Below are 24,266 nucleotides of genomic sequence, written 5' to 3'. Positions count from 1 at the left end.
TGGGACTGGTTCTGGGGAGACCAACCTCCTCCCCTGCACACGGGGCCCCTCTCTCGCCCCACTACCCCCGCCTCCAGGCCCTGCCCAGGACTGGGTTCAATGTGTCCCAGACTCACTGGTCACTCTAGGTCTCTGAGAGCCCTGGGTGCAGTGGGACAGAAGCTGCAGGAGGCAGGGAACAGGAGGCAGGGGACGGAGGCAGCCTGGGGTGGGGTGGAGGGGCCCCCCAGGGAACAGCCAGGTACACCGGGCGGCCTTTCAGGACTGACTGGCCCTGTTCTTCCCACGGGGTGTACGCTTTTGGCCACAGTCTGAGTGAACACCAGCTGGAATATTCGTGCGTCTCCTCTTGAGAGGGCGCATCTGGTGCACAGGGCAGGGCCTCTGGGGACAGAAATAAGACTCCGGGGAAGAGCAGTGGCCAAGGCGTGGCTGGAAGGACCTTCTGTCTCCTCCCTGTGGGCTGACTGGGGGGGGGGGGGGAGGGGGCCCTGGGTGGAGGGAGCAAGGGGACCCGGGGCAGTGCCAAGCGCCAACAGGGGGACCTGTACTTCCTCATCCCCCGTGTCCCTGCCCTGGGGCAGCGCCAAGGAGCGAGGGGAGAGGAGGAAAGGAAACCTGGCTGGCTTGGCCCGCGTCTCTCCTGGCCTCCGTCTCTGTTTCTCTTAAGCATGCACACACGCGTGTACACACACACCCGTCTTTCCCAATCTCCCCTTAGAAGAAATAAAACCACTGAAACCAGCCAAAGCAAACAGAGGCGGGCTCCAGCCTGAGCCCTGCTCCTTGGGGCCTGGCCTCCCGGCGAGCAGGGCCGCTCCGTCTGGGCACCTGCGGCCAGGCGACTCTGTGAGGCCAGCACAGAGCCCTGGACACCAGGTGGCCCACAGCCTCAGAGGACTTCACTGCCCTTCCCCGCGGGGGACAGAGCCACATCCTGACTCCCGGGATGGAACGGTCAAGTCTGAGGGGGGATGAGAAACTGTGCAGCTAAACAGGGTCCCCAGCTCAGGGTGGTGGGTCTCAGGCCCGCCTGGCTCTGGTCGCTATCTCCTTCCCTCGCGGTCCACTCCTGGCTCATGTCTCTGGGCAGATGCCAGGGTGAGCCTGAGCCTGGGGGTGGGTGGTGGAACCCAATTCCACACACAGGCCCAAGCAGCCCTCTGGTCTCTGTGCCTTGCTCCCGGGCCCTGGAGCACTGCCACCGGGCTGCGGCCACCCTCAGCACAGTCCACCACGCGGGCAAGCTGGTGCGCGTCGCCAGGGCCTCTCCAGCTCCTGGGCCCCCTCCTCTGCGGCCCTTGTATGGCCGACACAAGTCTTTTTTGGCGAACCAACATGATCTCCTGAGCAGCTCTTTTCCCACTCACAGGCACGGGGGAGGAGGGCGGGGTGAGGACAGCCTCTGGTCTGGTCGGTCTCCCCTTGCAGCTCATGTAACAGGGAGCCACCATCTTGCTACCCCCCAGCAACCCCACCGGACCAGATGGGCAGTTCTCTCTGCTCTCTCCCTGGGGAGGCTCAGCACAGAGCCAGGCCCCTTTCTAGCCCCACCAGCTACTGGCTCTTGCACTCCCTCCGCCCCCAGCTCACCAGAGAAGGAAAGAGGCCAACAGGGGCATGGCCAGGGTCCCTGTCCCCTCTGCACATCATGTGAGACGACTGGTGTGGGGATGGGGTTCCAGTGGTCCAACCGAACCCCCAGGCCTCCCTCATACACAGGCCTCGAGGACAGCCCGGCACGCCCCGGCCTCCCGGAAGCCTTGGACGGTGTTCCCGGTGAGCGTGTGTGCTCACCTGATGCCCATCTTGCAGTCCATCACGCAAGGCGAGTCGAAGTCGGCCAGCAGGTCGTCCATCTGGTTGTACCGCTCCCCGTCCTTCACCACGTCCCCGTGGTAGGCAGGCACGAAGGGCTTCAGCACGTCGGCCATCAGCCGGTCCAGGCAGCGCTGCTCTGACTCACAGTGCTTCTTCAGGATCCGGCCGTTGGCAGCCGCCTTGAAGCTCCCTGCAGGGCAAGGTGGGAGGAGGCCCTTGGTGCCCAGCCTCGGCCGGCAGAGATGCCCGCCCTGCTCCAACCCACCCACCTGACCGCCCCCTCGGTCGTCATGCTTGGGCCTCTCGGGGGTGCTGGAGGGCTTGCTGAGCCTGGGGCTGAAGCTGTGCCCAGGCCCCCGCTTGTGGACCAAGCACTTTAAGGGCAGCGGGTACAAGTTCCAGTCCCTCCACTCACAGGCTGCAACCCTGGCCGGTTCCCCAACTTCCCTGACCCCAGGCTCCTCCTCTGAAGATGGAGGGACACCAGTGTGTTAGCAGGGCTGAGTGAGAGGTCTGTGCCAAGACCTAGTCACTCTTCTCTGTACCACTGGTACCATCCCCACCCCCATCCTCAGCCCTGCTTCTCAGGCTGGGCAACGAAGATGTTTTCCAGTCTCAGTGGAAGAGAGACCCTGGTAGGACTGGATTCAGTGCCAGGACGGGGAGACTGGCTGAGAAGCGGGTTCTTCCCAGCCACACTCCCAGGTAAGTATTTAGGAAGGGGGCCCATCCAGGTGCCTTGGGCTAGGTCAATGGGTTGGGGATATAAAAGAAACAGCAGACCTTGTGCTTGCCTGGGGTCATGAAGGCCAAGTCCACGGGTGGCGGCTGAAATGCCCCTGGAGGATGATGCATGCCAAAGGGCCCCCCTGTGTGGGCTGGATGGTTCCGGGGCCTTGGCTTTAGGTGTCCCGCCTCCTCTGTGGCTGATGGGCCAACTGGAGACCACACAGCTGACCTAGCACCCTGGCCACCTGTGCCCAGCACTGCACACTGTCTGCTGCTTGTGGCCGTCACTTGCCCACATCTTCCAGCAGCTACAAGCTCCTTGGGGGCAGGCACTCTGCTTCCATTAATGTGGTCACCCCTAGGGCCACGGTGATGGGGGCATACAGTAGGCGCTCAGTGAAGTGGTTAGCGCTGCCTTTTTGTCCAAGATGACAAATGGCAGGCAAGCTATAAGACTGAGGATTTCATCTGTTTTATTGAGTTAAATTGCAAGAGACTGGGAGAGAGAAAGAGAGTGCAAGAGACAGAGACTGAGGAAGGGGGATGTGTGTGTTTTGGGGAGCAGGTGGCACAGACTGGAGAGAGTGGCTGTCTGCCTGCATTTTCGGGCGGTGATAAGGCCACATCTCACAAGTGTGGCTGCAGTTGCAGACCACAGCGTCTCTCAGGGAGAATCTGTGCAGGATGCTGCCATCCCCGAGCATCAGGGCCAGATAGATCCGCCCCCCACACATGCTGGGTGAGTCCCCAGAGAGCCGATGGTCCTGTTGGGAAGTCCGGGAGGGCTGCGGCTACCTGCGTGTCCTGCCAGCTGGATCCAGGGGTACTTCTTCTTGAAGGACATGACAAAGGGAGACCAGTGCACCATGTTCTTTATTTTCCTCCATGACTTGCTCTAGAAAGAAGCAAACGAAAAACTGCATTAGTAAGAGGACTACGACTTTCTGGTTAGGATGAATGCAAGGTAACTCACTGCCTATGGCCATAGGATGAGAAGAGCCATGCCCACAGGGAAGGTGTCCTTCGTGGCTCCGAGGAACTCACCTCTGTCATGTATGCGGCGCACAGTCAGAGCAGGCTTTGCAAAGCCTGTTTTTACAAAGAGATTGAGCAAAACACCCAGAAGCAAGGAGACCTTTGGGGAAAGGGTCTGACAGGTCCAGGGGATGGGAAGAGAGAGGAGTCAGAGTGTCCTCAATCCAGGGCTGACCCCATCCCACGCCACTGCCACGCCAGGGAACAACTAAACCCACACTGCCCTTCTCCGTGCCCCTCTCGGGGCCTCAGTTTCCTCAACTGTTCAGTGCGGGATAGACAGCTGGTCCAGCAGACTCTGGGGACGGATGGACACTGCAGTGTGTCATTTCACATTTTATTTGTAGACGCGATGGCGACAGTGGCTCCTCTTGCCTGTGAGCAGTTTTAGGAGAGACTAAAGGGAGTTCCCTGGGGATGGCACCCCCGCCCCCCCGCCCCCGGCTTCGGTGCACACAGGGGTGAGCCAGCCTGCAGGTCTCTCGCTGCACTGCACTTCTCCTTCTCAGGGTGTTTCTCAAGTAAAAACCGTGTTTGTGGGGGGGAGGGGCTCCTTGGGCAGAAAGCAGAACTAACATTTATTGAGCACCTTATTTTATTCTCACAACAAGCCTGCAAGGCACTTATTGTTATTTCCATCCATAGAACCCGAGCCTCAGAGAAGTAAGTGACAAAGCTGGCATTTAAACCCTCATCTATAGGAATACTTGGAAAAAAATCCTCTTTATCCCCAGCAATAAACATTTCTCTAGAAAAAAATATCCCCAACTCAACCTAAATAAGAATGGGCTGGTGAGGTGAAGACTGAGTGTCCTCATGAGCCTCTGAGAGAGTGAAGGGAACCTGAACAGAGAAGTATTTCAAGTTCCCAAGAAAGCGCATCCCTGACCAGCATGACCATGGAGAGTGAAAACCACACGGTGCTGTGCTGGAAGGGGGAGCTGGCATTCTGCACAGGGGTCCTGCTTGAAGACGCAGCTCCTCCGTCCCCGTCCGGCAGCACCCAGCGGCTAGCCTTAAGAGACTGGGCGGGGGCCGGCCCGGTGGCAGAGCAGTTAAGTTCATGCACTCTGCTTCGGCTACCCAGGGTTGGCCAGTTCGGATCCCGGGTGCGGACATGGCACCACTTGGCAAGCCATGCCATGGTAGGCGTGCCACATATAAAGTAGAGGAAGATGGGCACGGATGTTAGCTCAGGGCCAGTCTTCCTCAGCAAAAAAAGACGAGGATTGGCAGCAGATATTAGCTCAGGGCTAATCTTCCTCAAAAAAAAAAAACAGAGACTGGATGGACTCCAGCTGCTGGAACTCAAGGTCAAATCAAGGTGAAATCAACCTCCTTTGTTTTTTTCTCTTTGCTGAGACTCAGCTGCTTCTGTCATCAAGCGTTCAAGTCAAAATGTGTTCAAGGAGAAGCCTTTCTCTACTGAACCTGCTGATAGTTATCCCCGTCCCAGAAACCCTCACTCTCCCGCCAAGACCTAGTCTATCACTGAGTGAGGGCAGTGCTCTGCCAGGCCATGTGACCAAAGGGCCAGGCCTTTACTGGCAAGGGCGTTTTTCCTAGATCTTTCTGATGGAGATGACAAAGAAGGCTGAGAAGGCCAAGGCACCTCTTATCTAAGCACACAGACGGCTGAACAAACAAGCGGGCAGACGCGGGAGGGCAACAATGGGAGACCCCACCACACAAGATGAGCCGGGGGTGGCCTGTCCACTCATGGTGAAGACATCACGGTAGGTCCCCAGGACATGGGCACAGCCGGTCACCACGTCCCCACAGAGGAGATGAGGGTCTGACAGGTTTGGGGCCGGTGCAGGGGGGAGGGCAGAGTGTCCTCAGTCTGGGGCTGGCCCCATCCCACACCACTTTCCCATCAGGGAACATCTAAATGGACACTGCCCTTCTTCATGCTCCTCTCGGGGCCACCAGCGCCCAGCTGCAGTGTGTCATTTCACATTTTATTTGCAGACACGGTGGCAACAGCGGACCCAGAGCAAACGTGTCCCGTGGCCAGGCAGGAGCCACGCAAAGCTGACGACTGCCAGGAAGGAAGGAGCTCATGGAGGCCGTGCCCAGCAGAGGCAGGCTGGGGCCGACTAAAGGCGGAAAGACTGCTCCAGGCAGGTGGCCTGTGCGAACCGCGGTCAGGGACCTGCAGCTGGAGCAGCAGGGACCAGATCTGCTGGGAATGGGCGCTGGGAGCAGAGGGAGATGAGGACTAGCAGGCGAGGCCAGCTCTGGATGCCAAGCCGGGAGGCCTGGGCTCAGGGGCTGTGGTGTGGGGGAGGCAGGCCAACCTGGGCCTGAGTCCCAGCTCTGTCTCTCCTCACCAACCAACCTTGAACAAGTTCCTGACCCTCCTCGGGGGCCTTATTACCATATCTGTAAAATGGCAATGACACCCAGATTCCCTGGATCTCAGGAGATAGAGCTATGAGATTGTGAGCACAGGGTGTCTGGGGAAGAGACTTAGCTCTCTGTGTGCAAAGGGGGGGTACCCCGAAGTGACCCCAGGAGCGGTCAGCCTGGTGCAAAGCAGGGGTGTTGCCACAGTTACTAAAGAATAAAAGAGCACAGAGCCTGGAGCTGGGTCAGACCCACCTGTGGATGCAGCTTTCTAGAGACCAAGGGGGCACGCTGGGCAGTGGGCCTGCGGCCCTGGAAGGCAGACGCTCACTGAAAACAGCGAGGCTCGGCCCAGCAGGGGCATTTGAAGTGGGAAACCTCTAGTTCCCGGACCTCACTTCCGAGTCTGCAGACCAGGAGTCCAGCAACGGGAGGGGGGCTCCAGAGCGGGGGTCCTCTGACAGTGCACGGGACCCGGGAGCCTGCCATCATCGCCAAGCTCTGAGCACCGGGGCCTCTTTCTGTTGAGCCTCCCCTTTCCCACACCTTCTCCACGAGGAAGCATTTCTTCAACACGAAAACGGGCCCCACAGGCCAAGGCCATACGTCCTCCCACCCCCAGGCTGCCCCCGCGGTCGAGGGTGGCAGAACATTCCACTCGTGCGCGTTTGCACACCAGGGGACGTGTCACTCTGCTGGCAGCAGCACTCGGGGACTCCCCATGGTTTTAGATAGCAGCACCGGGCAGTACATAATGTCGCTGCCAAGCGTGAAACAGAAAAGCACTTCCAGGTCCAGGGCCAGGCCCCGGAAAGAGGGCCGAGGGGCAGCCCACCCCCTCCCTCCCCAGCCCACAGGCGCAGATGATGAAAGGGCGGGGAGGTTACAGATGACCAGCTCCCTCTCGACGGCTCGGACGCCACGGGACCCACTCAGGAGCTGCTTTCCAGGTGGGGGTTGAGGGCAGGGGGTGCTGACAGTCCCTCCAAGCCCCTCACTGGAGGCCCCTGGTCCTCAGAAACGGATGCCAGGCTAAGACAGGCAATGGGCAAGAAAGGAGGGCAGCCTGGCAACCTGGAAGAACCACCTGGAAGAGGTGTTTACCACTCCCTGCTCTGGCCCCTACCCTTCCGCTCCCAGGAGAGGCTCAACGCCCTCAGTTCCTTCTCCGAAATCCAACCACAGACCCAGGCCTCCAACTTCTCAAGCCAGGCCTTGGGCAATACAAAAGCAGCCCTCAAATGCCTCGAATGTGGTGTGGCAAGGGGTGCTTGTCCCCTCCCCTGGGGCAGCGCTGGCTGCCTACTGATTTCACCAGCCCCATTCCTTCCTCACCTCCAATCATCGGGGCATCTGGACCCCCTCTGTGGACCCCTCCTGGAAGGCCCCCAAAGCTCCATAGGCCTGGCAGGTCCCTGCCGGCCTCTGAGCTGCGGGTCCTCACACGTACACCTGAGGAGTCAGCTAGCTGACTTTGGCCAGGTCTACTCTGACACATTCCTTACTCACACGCAGATCTGGGGACCAGCTGATCTACAGGATGAGCTGGGAAGTTATTCCTCAGCCTGCTGAGCTTTACAGAGCAGAGGGAACAGCTCTCCGAAACTCACCGCCAGCTGGCATGGCTTTTGTCATCCCCCTGGGAGCCGGGAGGGCTCACTTCCCTAGATGTGCAGCACGTCCCAGCCGGCCTGCCAGCACGGGGCCTCGTGTGTGCATTCACGATTCTCATCGTCTATGGAGCTCTCACTGGGCGACGGGTGCTTTACGGCCTCATTTCCGGTCTTCATCCACCTGATGATAGACAGGAGCATCTTCTCTAGAAGATGAAGACCCAAGGCTCGGCAGGTTGGGTGGCTTCCCCAAAGTCCTTCCAGTCTCCACCCGGGCCAGTAGGTGCAGCTCACAATGGGACCCTCAAACTCATTCACCAATTTGCCAATACCAACAAGCGAGGCTCCCCACCCACGAGTGCTCCTTCCAGCCCTGAGAGTGCTGGGGGAGGCAACGGGAGAAAGAAGAGCGAGTAGGAAAGATGACAAGATGTCTTCAAGGCGGCTCCCCTGGGCAGCCAGGCCATTCTGCTCAGGGGGCGCTGCTGGCTGCTCTTTCGGCACAGGAGCCCACAGCCTTTGGCGGATGCTCCACAGCCGGCCACCAAAACCCCAGATATGCCCCGTCCTGGGGCTGGACAGGTGCCACTTCCAGCTTAGTACCACATAACACAAGGCCCTCCCGAGACCGATCAGACCAGCCAAACGCTTTTCGACCGCGGCTGGAATTCTGCACTTGGCATGCTCCCAGGAGCACTTCAAGCAAAGGGCAAGCACCACAAGCACCTCAAAGCTGATCACCTGCTGACAGGTAAGGGCCCATGAGGTGGGCTGGAGACACACGGCTCTCACTTTGATCCTGTGCTGGGAGGTTAGGCCAACTGAAGACCAGATGTGAGGTTTTTCGGGCAACACCTCGGGTCCACGGTCTTGGGGAAGAACCTGACACAAACCCGGAGGGGACTGCACTGCTGGGGAAATCAGCACAGGGCTGGCCCCGCCCCGTTTTCTACCTGAGGGCAGGGCAGGGCCTTCCCTGGTGTCTGTCACAGCCCTGACCTTGCTCTGTAATTACAGAGGTGGGGGCTCATGCTGTGCTCCGGCCGCACAGGGAAGCGTGGGACCTCCTTTCATGCAGAGCAGTTTAGAAGGAAAGGATCTGAAGACGGACAGACGGGGACATGGTCCAGACTCAGAGTGGCCTGGAGACGTCTGGTGTTCTGGGAGTGCAGTCCCCTCCCCTTGTACCTCACCTGACAGGAGCTAAAGTATTCACGGAATGTGGAGAGAGACTCGTTCTGGGAGAAAGACACCTGCCAACAGCGAAACCCCAGCCCTCTTCATGCTTCAGGCGACAGAAGTCACAGGAAAAGGGCGTTTCAGACCAGGCAAACGCCAGCCAAGCCTACTCCAGCCACGGCCAGCCAGCCCGTCCCCACAGCCAGATGCCGTCCTGGCCACGGCACCTGCCAGTGGGAGCCGGCACCCACGGGAGGTGCGGGGCAGTGCACATCTCTCACCTTCCCTCTTCCTCCTGCCCACAGATCTCTGGTCTCACAGCAGAGGTGACTCCACTCCCCAGAGGCCGGCGTCTCCGTGGGGCGAGCTCCTTCACGCAGCCGGCGGAGCTCAGAGCACACAGATCTCCTGCCTCCCGGCCACTGGCTCTTCACCCCTCCTCTGGCCCTGGGCCCGGAGCACCTGGAGCCCAGAGAGCCCAGAGCAGAAGCCACCCACCGGCCAGGCGCTGCTGGGGCCCAGGCGCAGGCCCAGGGAGGGGCCTGGGCAGTCCTCTGATTCTGTGTGTTTACCCAGAGCAGATTCCAAGCCTCCCTGTGACGCTGATGGCTCCTGGGTAACTGCCATCCTCGGCCGGTTCTCCCAGTCAGGCATCCCCTCACGCTGCAGGAGACGCCGCCTTAAACCAATAAAAGGGCTGACTGGGATAACCCGGAGGTCTGGCCTTTGTCTTCCACACAACAGGCAAAAAGGGCTGGTGGAAAGGAGGAGGAAGGGAAGGAGGAGGAAAGGGATCCAGGGAACCAGAGCCGAGGCTGGGGATGAGGGGCCTCTGGCCACCCTACTCCCAGGACGCTTTAACTACTGTCAGGATCAGCTGTGGGGCTCAGTGCAAAATGAAAACACGGGCCCCTCGTCCCTGATGTGGAGAGTGTCAAGATGGGGGCGGCACAGCCCCGCAGAGGGCCCTCGATGACTGCGTGGCTCTCATGTCCAGGAAGCCAGCCTGCCTCTGGGGTGGCAAAGAGCCTGCTGTCAGGTGGTGGCAGGTCGCCCTGGGCCTGCACGCCTTCTGGGTCCTGACCTGCTTGGTCTCTGCCGACGACCACAGGTTGCTCCATGGCTCTTCAATGCTGGGGGGAGGGGAAGGCTTGAGGCTATCCTTGAGGGGCTCACAGCAGCCCCCCAAAAACCCCTGGCAGGAGGGACGAGGAGGGTCCCGGCCCTTCCCTCATTCATCTTCCGCACGTTCTTTAGGATCTGGCCTTGCTCTGCCCTCCCTCGTGGCTTCCTTCTCGTCCGCTGAGAGGTGAGCAGTCCCCGCACGGTGTCTGAGCCGAGGGCCAGCCCAGCCTCCCCAGGAGGGCAAGCTGCTAGGGCCAGCACCGTCCCCTCCTCAGCTCGCACACAGTGCCTTTGGGGTCTGCTTCCTCTCTCTCTCCAGCCATCGCCTGGCCCTCCAAACCCACACTGTGTCCCTCTACTTTCTGCCCTCAGCGATTCTTCACAAGAACGGCCACAGAGACACAGGACTGAGCTGACCCCTACCCCGCTCAGGTGCCCCCTTTTCCGGAAGCCCTTCCTCTGGGTGTCCCCCAAGTGCCCCGCGCACACCCGCACCCCAGCTCTCATCTGGGCGAGTGGGAGTCGCCCCGAGGCACGTGGCCCCACCGGGCAGTCGGCAAGCCCTCGCCGGGGGGGCTCTGGAGGCCGCCCTGCTCAGCCAGCCTCACACGGTCCAGGAGGAGGGCGGCAGATCCCACAGGCGTGCGAGGCCTTTGCTGGCCAGCGGGGACCTGTCAGAGCCCCCGAAGCCAGGCGAAGCTTCCAGGCAGGCACGAGCAGCTCCCTTTCTCTTCAAGGCCCCGGCCGTTCCTCTCCCATCAGCCACAGCAACGCCCGCACCGTCTCCGAGAAGCGGGCATCCCGGAGACAGCTGCTGACAGTCCCGCGTCTGCCCCAGGACGGCGGCCCCTCCGCCCGCTGACTCTGCCAGGCCCGCCGCTGCGGCACGGCCCCGCACGTGGAGGGAAGGGACACGCGCCCAGCCTCCACCCGGGCTCTACCGCCCCCTGCCTCTGAGCCGGAGGGGCAGCCCGCAGCCTCGGGTGTCGCCTCCAGAGGCGGCACGGGGCAGCGGCGCACAGTCCAGGTCCGGGAGGTGGAGGGACCCCTCGCTCGGCGCCCTCCCCGCTGCAGCCGCCAGCCAGCCCTCACGCCTCTCCCGCCCTCAGTGTTCTCCTCCGGGAACTGGGCACCATACCGTCGCCCGAGCCCCGCCCGCCCCAGGTTGCGGTGAGAACCACGGGGTGATGCAGAAGCACCCGCGCTCTGTGAGCACCGCGGACCCCAGCTCTCCACTCCGTTTTTATTCCTGGGTCTCTGCTTTCAAACTGAAATCGTTTTCTCCTCCAAGGCATGGTAGACCAGCAAGAATCCTGCTGGGCACTTCCAGAGGGTCAAGCTGTGGCCGGGCGCAGGAACATGAGCGAACTGCGTCTGACTTGCTTACAAAGCTTCCCCCGCGGATGCTGCGGCGCTGGGACCCACGGGGCGGCTCCCGGGCCTTCGAGCCCCGAGACTCAGGAAGTCAACGCCCGGGGCCAGGACGCCATCTTCCACCTCAGAAGGTCAGAAAAGCTTCCAAAAGGAGAAAGAAGAGTTTCCCAAAGGACCCCAATTCACAGACGTGGGACTCCCCCAGGTACCACCGAAGAACAGTATTTTGGTGGCAAACAGTGCCACTGCTGAACAAATTTCATTCTATAAACGCTCTTCTTAATCTCCTTCTCACCTGAGCTGTTCCCCAAGTTCCTACTTTTTCTTCTAGTACTTCTTTTTTTATTTAAATAGTTTGATCACTTGGCTAACTTTTATTTTTAGAAAATTATAAAGAGTCTCCTTTTTTTTTTTTTGAGAAAAGAAATGGGGGAAGATCACTAAAATATCAGAAAAGGGAAATTATCTCTGGACCCTGTGACTCTCCAAAAGAATATTGCCAGAATTCTTTGCTCTGTCACACATGTGTGTATGTGCATGTGTGTGTTGGTCAGTGAGGATAAACTGGTTTGTCAGGGCAAAATGGCAAAGAAATCACATTAAATGCCTAACATATCATTAGGTATTAAGCTAATAGCTCATGTAATATCCTCTCACAACACTGATACGTTATCTCCATTCTGCAAATGATGAAACATGTTCAGAGAGGTTAAGTAACTTGCTCAAGGTCACACAGCTGCCTGGTTTGCACCATTTAATTCTGATGATTTTGTTTTGCTTCAGGCAACGAGATAATGGGACCCTCATCACCTCCCCCTGTCCTGGGGCTATCTGCCCTTCCCCCAGTTCAAAAACAGTCTCAGATAAACAGCAAGTGCTTTGTCAGAAGAGGCACCTTTCAGATGGGGGTGGCCTGAATAAAGACCTGCCCTCTTTCGAATGGGTTCCAGGAGGAGTCGGTTCCAGGAGAGCCTCCCTGACAGCCGCTTGGGGAAGGTGCTCACAGTGGAGGAAAGATGCCCCCGCCCGGGGAAGGTTTGCTCTGCATCCGCGATTTTGTTCTGTCCCTGCAAAAGTCTGAGCGAAAGTCACTGAGCTGTCCATGTTTGGAAAAATGCTTTTTTTTCCTTCTTCTTCTTTTGGTCTTTCTAGAAAAGCAGCTAGGATTTCCCTAGTGAGCATTCTTTCCTTCGCAGGGGAAAGGCCTGGCTTCTCCCGGGCGCAGAGTGGGGCCCAGCCAACCTTGTTCCTTGTGCCGGTTGGCGGAGCCTCGGGACAGCTGGCCGCGGGCACAGGCCCAGGCAGGGGGCCTGGCTCCAGAGCTCGCTCCCCGAGCCGGGTCAGAAGCCCGGCCCGGCCCAAAGTGAACCGTGCCCAGCGCAGGGGGAGCGGTGAGTGTGGAGGGAGGGGGCCATCCAAAACCAAGACACCAAGGACCAAAAAAGCAGGTGGCTGGGGCTAAAAATAAGTCTGGATTTTACGACCAACCGTCTCCCCCCTTTAACAAACCAAATGCAAAAACACTTGTTGAAAAAGGCCAGAGTCATGTTTTATTTCCTTCCCCTCTCCAGCCCCTCACGTGCTGTCCCCGCCAGCTCTGGGGTGAGAACCCCTTTCCCAGGGCTGATGGTGGGCGCCGGCTTTCCTGGCCTGTCCCCCAGGGCCACTCACGGAGGGGGACTAACGAGCGTGGTGGGGTGGGGAGCACCTCCCGCCGATCGGGAGCCCTGGGGGCTGCAGGCTTGGGGGCAGGAAGCCTCAGTGTTCCCAGAGTGAGTGCATCCTCCCCATTCCTAAGAGGCCAGACGGCTGCTCACTCCGGCTGGGAGCATGGGACCTGTAGGACCAGCAGCTCTTGTTTTAAGATGCGAGCTCCTGATGCAAGCGTTCGGCCCGGGACACCACCATGGCTAGTCACCTCCCAGCAGCACATGCTGGCCAAAGTCAGGAAAACCCTGAGGGGCTGCCCCCTGTCCTCTCCTGATGAGCTGCCTTCTTCCTGTTGCGACTCAAGGCCTGGTTTCTAGATTGAGGGCCGCCCTCAGACGGGCGCACAGGGGTCCTCCATCATGGCCACTCTCCCTCCACCACCATTATCCAGAATGCCTGCCGGAGGAGGCTGCCCCAGGCCTCGCTGGCAAGGACAGGGCCCCCTGAGTGCTCCCTGACCACCCCCAGTAGGGAGCAAGGCCCCCCCAGGGACCACCCCACATACCTTCCCGCCCTCACGGCCCACACTCACCCTCTCAGGCGCCATCTCCGGTCCAGCAGGGCCGGCCATCTTCTTGTCCCACACCTGCCCCACCTCCAGGCCTCTGCTCCTGCAGGTGCTCAGCCTGCACTGCTCCCCCTCCTCCCTTCCGTGGATCCACATCCTCCAGCTGATACGGCTGGAATGTGTGAGCGGGCCCTGCCTCCTCCATAAAGCTTCTCGGACCACTCCTGCCACATGCCGTTCCCGGCTTTCTCCCCAGGGCAGGCTGGGGTCGGAGTGCCTCTTGACTCTCGCATACTGAAGTGTGTCTCCACAGAGGGGAAGCTCCTGGAGAACAGGGAGTGGGTCCAAACCCTGCTGTCTGCCCCCTGGGCTGGACACACAGTGGGGGCACAATGCCACCAGCCACCTGATTGGTAAGAAAATGTGACAGGCCCAGCACACAGTGAGGGCTCAGGTCCTGCCATATCCCATCTCCTAGAAGATGAAAAGCACCAGTTTACACTGCTTGATGTCCACCTGCTCAAGCCAGAACCTCTCCAGAGACATCTCCAAGGAGCAGGGGGACACACTTACAGAGACTCCCTGGTTCCCTCTGCCTGGTTCTCTCCGCACCCAAGCTCCAGGACAGCTGGCAGGCTGGCTGGCCCCAGCCCAGGGATCTGTGCACATGCACACAAGAGAGCCTGGAGGACCCCTTCACTCAGGTGAGTCAACCCAGCAAAGAAAGCACTTCCACCAGTGACTCTGTTCCAGATCCACTCTCCTTCCCTCTTCCTAACTCTACAGGAACTGGTATCAAAGGGGCCCACAGTCTTGCCAAAGCCGCCCTTTTTTGGGCACCCTAGAATGGAGGTATCCTTCACCCCAAATGGAAATGCTCCTAACATTCTGACCAGGCAGGGCCGGCCAAAGCTCCATCTCTGGTCAGGAAGGTCACTGACTTGGCTCCTCCTTCCTCCTCCCTCCTGGAGAGTCCATCCTCTTAAGAACTAAAAATAATGGGAGGCTGGAGGAAAGCAGTGAGGGAGAGGAAGCGGCAGCGAGCGTAGGAAATGCTTTGATGCACAAAGGGGCCAGCAGACCTCGCACCAGGAGCCTGCCGGGCCTCAGAGGCTGCGGGGACCAGAGGCTGCAGGGACCCAACAATAGGAGGAAACAGGGAGGGCCGGGGAAGAGCCTGGGGGCGGGCGGCATCTTCCAGCAGCTGACTTCCTAATGGACAAAGCTCACAGGACAGACAGGCGCAGCCTTTCCTCTGGGAAAGGGCGTCCAGGGCCCTGCCAGCTGGTCGGGGCCACCCCTGCAGCACACGCCAGGTCCCTTCCCTCCCTCCCTTCGCCTCGTTCACCCCTCCCCAGAGATTTTATTTTTACTTTGGTAAAATGCAAAAGAACAAGGCCGAGTTATGGAGGGTGGAAATTTACTGAAGGTCCTCACCGGCTGGCAGACCATAGGCACCGACCTTCTGGGACCAAGCAGGACATCCCTGTGCCCTACCCGGGCCAGCCCCTCAGAGGGCCCAGCCCCACCACACCACCTCCAGCTTCCCCGGCCTGGGGGTTGGAGGCACTCAATTCCTCCTTCTCCGCTCTCAGAGGGGGAAGGAGAAGGCCAGGCAGGCACTGGATGTTTCAGTAAGAGCAATGAACCGCTCACATGTATTGAGTGCTTACTCCAGGCCAACACAGTGCTGGTGCTTAACGAGATGATGTATTGTATGATATGACCGTCTCGAACTATCACACAGGCACTCTCGTTATCCCGTCTTACAGATGGGGACACTGAGGCACAGAGATTAAAACAACTTGCCCTGTGGAGGGTTCTATAGATGCTAAGTGGCAAAGCCAAGATTTGAACCCAGGCCGTCTGGCTGCAGGGTCCAAGCTTTTCATCACTCTGCTGGGGGGTCTCAGGGGTCCCTCTGGCGGCTGTCTCATTTCTTATCATTTCTGCTGGCTGCCTCATTTCTTATCATTTGTAACATGTAACCTTACAGCCAGATTAACCCAGGTTCCCATCTTGTTATTTCTGGCAGGTGGTATTTGATAAGTTACCAGACCTCTCCGGGCTTCAGTTTCCTCCTTATCTGTAAAACGGGAATACCCCAGTCCTGCGGGCTTGTTTGAGGAGGAGGGTCTCTGTGCAGCGCCTGCCACGTGGACAGAAGCACTCAGGAAAGGTGAGTCTTGCAAACCCTCTGTGTGTCCTGTCTGGCTGTAAGCCCCCTGAGGGCAAGAGCTGGGCGTGGGTTGAATCACGTGGGTGAGGGCTCTGTGTCGCTCAAGGATGTTAGCAGCGGGGGTCTGATCACCTCCTGCCCTACCCCCAGCCCTGGCCTACCAGTCCCACCTTTCCATGCACACCGTGCAGAGGGCAAAGGCCACAGCTGGCAGGAAGTGGGTCTCTAACAACAGTGCTGTTCCTCGCCATGAAATGAACCCTGCAGGAACTTGGAGCTTAATCAGTCTTTCTGGAAGTCCAGAACGCCTGGAGCCATGTTTCGGCTGGGTGTGAGAGGCAGCCGTGCGCAGAAGCCAGCAGCCACTCTTCTGTTTCCTGCGGACCCTGCCCTCCCCCTGCTTTTTCCCCCTAGGGACCCACGGGGCTGAAAGAAGTCACTGCTTGTTCCCAGGGAGGCTGGCCCAGGCAACAGGACCCAGGCCACTCTGCTGGGTGGCCCACATGGAAACAGACTTCTTTATCCCATGCTGGAAGATGACATTTAAAACAGCCAGGAAGCTGAAAGGAGGTTTTCTGCAAAATGTGGAAGAATCTAAAATGTCATCTTCTCTCCCCCAGCTCTCAGAAGCACAGCCCTGCTTATGGAAACAAACTTCTCCTGTGTTCGCAGCTCTTTCATATTTGCTTATATTTTCTCTGAGATCCCCTGAGACGGAAAACCTCCCAGTTATAAATTTAAAAACCTGAAAATCCCACTGGACAGAGAAGACACAAGATGTCCTGAACCTCGAGGTTGCTAAAAGTTTACTTCTCCAGGCCAAGAAGGCTATCAGACAAAATCCTGCCTTTTTAAGTTGCTGCTGAGCACCCAGAGAGTGCCTGTAAGAGCTGTGGGACGGGGGTCACTCTGGGCTAACTGCAAAGCCAGATTTCTGGGAACTCCCACGTAAGGAATTTCTAACAAGGAAACTTTTCAGGAAGAGCCTGACTACCACATGAGAACTTACAAGCGGTATCAAATATCCAGCTATATTTAGAAAATATTTCCAAGCAAGATACCTTGGTGCAATTCATATTTCTGACAGATCACACTGATGCGCCTGGGGCTACATGGCGCTCGGCAAATGGGGATGCAGACGTGCAGAGAGAACAAGAAAGCTCGAGTGGCTTTCTTGAAGAAGCTTCTACAGCCCTGCCCACCCCGCCGGGGGCTGGTGCGTGGCTCCGAATTCTGCTATGAGTCACCCAGCCTCCTGCTCCCGGCCAGAGCTGCCTGGGGCAGAGGCCCGTCTCACTTAAGCAGTCAAGCATCTGTTCACGTGTAGACTGCTGGAGGCACAGGAAACAGGCTGCCAAAAAGGCACACCAGCGAACCCCCAAGCATGAGCGAGACTCGTCTGCTCTCAGAACGTGGCTGTCCCCTGGGTCATATTGACGTCGGTGGCAGTGTGTGTAATTTTCATAAACAGATTGACTCATCGCCCTTCCCCGGGCATCTCTGTCACCCGGGGCCCTGAGTGCTTACTTAGCACTTTCCCCCGAAGCATGGGGCTCCTGAAAGGAGGCCGCAGACTCACCTCTCGTCCCCAGAGAAGCAAACAGGGGTGAAGGGCACTCCCAGGCTTGGGTTTCAATCGGGGGACCCACCTGCGGGTGCTGCCCCCACTCCTACCACTGGAGCTGCAGCAGGAGCGGGGAGAGGGCATCCCATCCCCGGAAGCAGAGACACCCCGCGACTGTTTCCCTCACTGTTTTTCTTTAGGCTTCAACGAATTAACATTTATGTTATATTGAGATATTTTACAGCAGCTCTTCGGGTAACTACAGACAGGATGGGTTTTCACAAAACTGTGGTGAGGGCCTCCTATGTTAGAGATGGGTGCAAAGAAGGGGTCCCCCCCAGTCCCTCCTGTCTTCTCCCTTGGATTTACAGAGACGCTAACCAACAACACAGCATCAGCATCTGTAGGTGGTGGCCAGGTTTCCTATCTAAGGTAACACCACCCTCCAGTTCAAAACCTGACCCCCATGAAAGTCCCCCTCTGGCCTGCCCTGCCAAGAGAATGCTTCTGTTCTCTTAGACTCGTTTCCTCTCCTTCCTACTGAGTTGGGGGAAATGAAACATTACTGAGAGATGCGAGTGGGTTATCTGAAAAACATTTTCTGGAAGGGTAGAGGCTGAGGAATGGGCTTAATGACCTCAGAGAGTCCTTCCAGCCAGTGGCCCTGAACCAAAGGACTAGAGAGACACTTGCAGGACTGGGCTGCTCAAGGCAAACAGGGTTTAAGTCTCACCAAGCTCAGGGACTCTGGGCACAGGGAAAAGGCAGGAGTTGAGTGAGTGCCTCTGCCTGCCAGTCTATGAAGAGAGCAACCCTCCTTTGTGGGGCCCACCTGCGTGTGCTGGGCAATATGCACGTCCTGGTGGGAGTCAGAGAGCGGCTGCTAGGCAGGGAGTCTGGAGGACACATGAAGGCTGCCCTCCTGGGTGACCAGAGCCACAGGGACTCTGTCCAGAGAGAGGGACTCCAAGTCTCACGGTGACCACGGCAGGCCGGGCCCTCCGAGGTCTCTGGGGACAGCCCACATTTAGGAACTGTAACATCATTTGTAGGGACTGGAACCAGCTGGCTGATTTATTCTCCTTAACTTGCGATGCTATTATTAGCGCACATCTGTCTCTGAGTGAAGTCACCAAGGAAAAACCCGACCAAAGAAAATAATTGCAAGGGCCCGTCATCTCAATCTTTGGAAAAGGAAGCGAGGCAATAAACCACCAAAGAACCCCGGAATTCGGGGTGACCCAGGAGGAAAATGGAAAGTATGTGCCTGGGAATGCAGGCGGCCAAGCTTCTGACACGGTGCTTGGCCAGCAGGATGCAACCAGTGCACCGGCAGCTCCGCGAACTGTTTCCTCCTCCTTTCCTCAAACTCAGTCCTTCCTTCATCTCCACCAGAGAGTCATTCGGTGAAGACCCCCTCCAGCCTGAAGCACAGACCCTGCATAAAGCCAACTAGCCACAAGTGACCCGGTGACGGAGGGCACAGACTCCAGCCAGTGGAGGGCAGACTTCTTCTGGTTGGCTACAATATTTTTTTTTTCCTAAATTAGTTGCCAGCATTTAAAAATCAGGCATTTCACACACATAAAATCCAGCTTTGCAACTTTCTTTGAAATACTGGGCCGGCATTCCCGGGGGGCGTCCGTCTGTGGGCTGGAGCTGAGCCGCTCACTTGAGACGGGCCTTCCCTTCCCGTCACGGGCCCTGTTCCCGCGTTCACCTGCCTGGCCCGCACAGCATCTGAGCTGAGCTCCTGAATTCTGAGACAAAGGAAGGGGTGCCGGGACAGACGGCCATAGGACCTCTGCTGGTCTTAAGGAGTCCCCTGACCGGCCACGTGCACGGGGAGGAGTCAGTGCGCCACTGCAGAGAGGAGAGCGCACAGCCCTGCCCAGGCCTCTAGGCAGGAGGGAGGGTTCCACGGGAAATCAAGGAGGTGCTGGAACACCTGACCGCATCATATGCAAGGGAAGTCAAGGCCGCTTGAGTCTAAAGGACAAAATAAAACGCCCAAAGAAAGTTGGCCTCTGGTTAGGTTGATAGCCAGGGAGAGGGGGTGAGGGAATGGAAGCGCAAGAGATGGCTCAGTGGTCGCCTACCTACAGGGCCTGAAATAGAAGCCGGGATTTCTGAACCACCCAACCACGCCACCCTGGCCCCGCCTGCTCCATCATCTGCTGGCCAGAGAAGCGGAACGTCACTCGGTCGCGGCTGAACGGAGCGGGCTCTGACTGGCCTCGGCCTCTAGCGAGTTAGAGGAGAGCTTAGAACCCAGGGCGCCCAATGGGGCTGCCAGCTGTGGCCCAGGCTGGGACAGGAGACACTCATGATGGCATCTGAGGGGGGCCAGGAGGAAGGCCGTAAAACTCAACCCTCGAAACGCATGGGAAACACCAGAGGGGACCACGCACGGCCTCTGAGTATTTCACGGCGCAGTCCCCAGCTGCACCTGGAGTGTTGACACATCGGACCCAAAGGCCCCTGGACAACCTCTCTCTTCCCCCACCACCGGCCTGCCGAAACAAGGAAGAAATGACAGAAGTGACTACAGAGGGCTGGCTACCAACGGGCTGGGCTTCTCACAGACGGGGAAAGGGTAGATGGTAAACATCTCCATCCCACATCGGCCCTAAGGTCCTCCCATGTGTGCGGGTCCGGGCTGTCCGCAGGGCAGTGCTGGGGAGTGGGCAGCTGTGATACAAGAAGAGAGCTGGCAGGTTCCGGTGCCTGTGGCCCGGGGTCGGGGAGGCAGCGAGGACTCGGCCACCCCATCGGGGCCCTTCTCGTGGACCAGGGGAGCGCAGAGCGGGGAGCTGTAAGGGCTCACTGCTCTCAGGAGCCGCAGGTCATCTGTCTTCTGATTACCTCCTTAGTACAGCATCTCGGATGCAGGAACTCCACGGCTGGTAGCCACAGCCAACTGTGGTTCCCTGGTGGCCAGGGCCTGGAGGGGCTCTGGGCAGAAACAGCGTGTGCAGAGTCTTGCCCCAACACTCAGCCCCACAGCCCCCCGCCCAGCAGGTCTGACAGGGCCGTGCAGAACTATGAGGATCTGAGGACCACGAACTGTGGGGGAGACCCTGAGACCTCCTCTTGGGGAGCGCTAAGGGGACCCTGGCACACGTCTCCAGAACATCCAGCAGATCACCAAAGGCCCCCGATTCTGCCACCTGACCACCCTTCCCGTCCCCGCCAGCATCGTGCTGCTCTGTCTCTCCTGGATTACGACGGCCTCCCCTGTCTCCGGGCTTGCCCTCCTGCAGCCCCGAGACTGTTCTAAGACGGAAATCTCATCGTGGGAATGCCAGCAGGCCCCTCCCCGCTTGAGACCTTCAGGAGCTTCCCCCAAGCCTTCAGCACAAAGACCAGACTCCCTGAGATGGACTCCCCAGGGCTCTAGCCCAGCCATGCCCCTTGGCCCCTATGCTAAAGCAAAACTGGACTATTCACCAAGATGTGTCCCGCTGCCTCCTCCTGCTCTGGGCCTTTGTGCCGTCCCTCTGGCTGGATGCACTCCCCTGACCGGCCCAAGGGGTCTTCACTCTTTAAAACCACGCTCGCTCCCTTATCACCTCCCCTGTGCTTGCCCCGGAGTCCGGCTCTCCCTGCCCAATGCACAGAGAAAGCTCGCACAAAAAGCTCATCGCTTCCCCTCTGCAGTCCTGCCCCTCCATCCCTCGCACGTTCATTCGCATACTCAAATGATCTGGCTGTACCACAAGTGTCACCCCCACTACAGGGATGTCCCTTCAGGGCAGCAAACAGCTGATTCCCTGCTGAGTTCCTGGCCCTAGCACACTCCTTTCCCAGGGTCGGGAATCAGTAAGTTCCTGTTTAAAGAAATGGCTTGGAGCCCCCCCAAGACTTAGAGGCTGGTGGGGAAGGCAGAAGAAGAGACTCCCCCAGAATCCCCAGCCCTACCTGTAGGGTTTAGCTTATGCATGGGGTTCTTGAACGAGGAAGGGAAGCCTCACACATCCTCTTGGGAGCCCCAGAGCCAGGACCCAGGCAGGCAACCCTGGGCTGGCTCCCTGGCGTCCTCCCTGAGTCAGGCCACCCATTCTTTCTGATATCAATGCCACACACAACACACACTGGGTCTGCTTTCTCCTGCAGACCTAGGGTAGGGCTGGCCGGGGTCTGGGCACATGAGGAAAACAGAGTCCTCAAAGGGACCTTGCGTGATACCGTGAGCAAGAAGCGGCTGGGGTTCTGATGCCCCTGCCCAGGCCCATCGCTGTAGAGAACACCCAGAGAAGAGAAGGGAAGGGACTGACCCACACCACAGCCAACAGAGAAGAATCCATGTCTCCACACGCAGGCCAAGGCTAGTTCCACAAAGATGCCACCTCCCCTTGGACGGCCCTCCCCTCCAGAAGGGTCTTTCCTTACCAAGAGCAAACCAGTCCTGCTGTGCTCTCTCCAGGCCCCAGGCCCTCTTCTGACTGAAACAGCCTCCACTCATCTCTCCTGCCCATGAGATCCAAAATCCAGTGGCCCTTGCTGCCCATCTCTCCCTCCCTTGGCACTCTACCACCTACGATCAGTAATACCCATCCAAATCCAGCAGCACGTACCAGACACCTACCCTATGTCCTGGGTGTGGGGCTGGGTCCTGGGGAGCCCACGGGCCATTATGGGGACAAGCAAGGGCCTGAACAACTGGAATGGAGGGTAGGAAATGTCAGTGACTCTCTAGGGGCAGGTACTGGAGCTACAGGAAGTCAGTTTCTCTGGGAGACAGATGGATAAATTAAGGATGCTTCACGGAAAAAGTATTTAAGCTAGATCTTGAAAGGTGAGAAAGACGCATCGTGTGCATGCGTGTGTGCGTGTGTTTGATAAGTGGAGGTAGGATTTCACGCCTGGAGAAAACCATGAGCAAAAGCAGAGAAACACAAAAAAAGCACATACAGAACACCAAGGGCCGGGCCATGGGGGCTGTCTGCCTTAGAGGTAAGCAATTAAGAGGGTAAACTGTCTGCAGGGAATTTAAAACAATAATAAAACGGATCCACTTTTTATGATCACCACGTGCCGGCAATTCTGATGGACCATATTCCTACCGCCCTCGCCCCAAACCTTCTGTCTAATTCTAGACAACTGCTGCATGACTCTTTAATAAAATACGAAAGCTTCAAATTCACAGACTTACTACTTATTTATCCTTTAATAAATATTGTATTCTACACGGCAGTGAACTGAGCTCTCAGTTACAAGGTCAGCCCCCTGCACCCACAGACACTCAGCTGCATGTGTTTCAAGAGCAAGTTCACAGGATTCAGAATCATTCATGCCCAATTCGAGGTACCTTTTGTGCCCCCAAATCCTATGCTACTAGTAGCAGAGCAGAAATCAACGATGGTAGCACAGTAAAAAGACAAAAACACAGAACCTGGGCTACTTCCAGCCTGTCATTCTAGGAGACCACTTGGAGTTCTGACTGACGTCTAAAATTTTTCAACAGTAGAGACATCGAATCCATCCCAAAGAAAGAAAGAAAAGGACAGTATTGCAACTTGTGGGATTTACTGGGAAATGGGAAATTTGTGAATTTCTGCCAAATTTCTCTTTGTGTTTAAGATTTTTCCTGTTTGTACATCTGTGGCTTCATGTGAAAGAAACTTTTCAAAGTTAAAATTAATAAAAAGTGCTTTGCCACCATCTATAAGGGAAGATGGACTGAAAATCTGGCTCTGTCTACTGAACACAAATATGCAAAGGAGATCAGTTTTTATGAAGTCTGACTAACTTATAGAAGATTCAAAAATAGAAACTATAATGTCATTATTCATTACAGCTACAGACCAGTATATAATCTTCCCTTTATCCAAAACATGCAGTTAATGTATTTAACAAGTATTCAATCCATTACTTACTCCCCTCTCCTCTTTTTAACACATACACAAAATTCAATAGCGGAGAAGTTTCCCTGTGTGCAATTCTTTTCTGGCCATTTTCATTAATTTGTTTTGATTTCTTAATTATTACTGAAAATAATTTTGTCATACAGAAGGGAGGACTGTTAAAAAAATTATCCATGCCAAGTGCCAAATATGCTGGACACGCCACTGGTTCAGCTTCCTGACAAGAAGGTTTCAAGAGAACAGAGGTGAGGCTTCTGGAAAGGAGAAGCAAGCCAAGACCACCAAGGGCCTTGACTGCCAGGGCAATGAACGCGGGCTGGTCTCTAAGAAAACGGGTGAAAATGATGGAGGAAATTACCAAAAGCTTTGATCATCCAAAATGTAAAATTTCTAAGTATCAAACGCAAAGAAACCCCCAAAACAAAGTAAAAGTCAAATCAACTGGAGGAAATACTTTACAAAACATATCATGATCAAAGGGTTAATATATTTTGTACCTAAAGAATTCAAGTGGGTGCAAAAACTCTAGGATGGCAAAAGATAACTTGGCAAAATACATATAATTCAATATAATGACAATAACAGTACACTATTTCCCTGTTACATTAGCAAAAAAACAGAAAAGTCAACACAAGTGGCTTGAGCTGCTGGAGACACCCCGAAAGCACGTGGCCCTTCGGGAAGAGACCCAGGAATATGTTTCAAGGGCCATAAAATGTCTGAACCTTTCATTAGTTATTTTACCTCTGGAAATCTACTTCAGGAAATACTCTAAAATATGGAAAAGGTTACAAGCACAAAGATGTTAATTATGCCATTGTTTATTTAACAATAGCATTGAAAATAACCCAACATCCAACAATAGAGGAATGATTAAATAAATTAGGGGTACATCCTTAGGATTGATCATTCAGTCCTGAACAATAGTTAGAAAGAAACATGGAAAATTTTGCATAATGTTAAGTGGGGGTTGGGGGCAGGACAGGCTATAAAGAATGTACATACTTTCAAAGGCTGGGAGGAAATATACCAATTTATTTAAGAATAGTTGTATTAGAAGGAGTTCTGCATACTCAGTTTATACTGACTTAGATAAAACTGGCTGACCCTTTGCTCTGATTTCTTATATTCTGTTGTACTGCATATAAGCTTGCAAGCATCCTCAAATCCTTTTTGAATTAAGATGGAAGGATTATGATGATGGTGTTACGAT

General features: G+C 56.5%; 1 protein-coding gene and 1 long non-coding RNA gene across 2 annotated transcripts in view; one reads left to right on the top strand and one right to left on the bottom strand.

Moving 5' to 3' along the window:
* The window catches only part of ITPKB (inositol-trisphosphate 3-kinase B), a 96,141-nt gene that overhangs the window by 11,970 nt on the left and 59,905 nt on the right, over positions 1–24,266 (bottom strand). Inside the window, exons 2-3 of the mRNA XM_001914976.5 lie at positions 3,346–3,445; positions 1,798–2,011 (exon numbers count right to left, since the gene is read on the bottom strand). Of these exons, the coding sequence (XP_001915011.3) occupies positions 1,798–2,011; positions 3,346–3,445 (314 nt within the window). The remainder of the gene's footprint in view (positions 1–1,797; positions 2,012–3,345; positions 3,446–24,266) is intronic.
* LOC138921477 (uncharacterized) lies at positions 5,006–23,021 on the top strand. The gene is made up of 4 exons (XR_011434093.1): positions 5,006–5,321; positions 5,557–8,298; positions 9,032–14,147; positions 15,479–23,021. It is a non-coding gene; the product is annotated as an uncharacterized lncRNA (long non-coding RNA).

This window comes from Equus caballus, chromosome 30, assembly GCF_041296265.1.
Source record: "Equus caballus isolate H_3958 breed thoroughbred chromosome 30, TB-T2T, whole genome shotgun sequence".
Lineage (NCBI taxonomy): Eukaryota > Metazoa > Chordata > Mammalia > Perissodactyla > Equidae > Equus > Equus caballus.
This window is presented reverse-complemented; position numbering and strand designations above follow the sequence as displayed.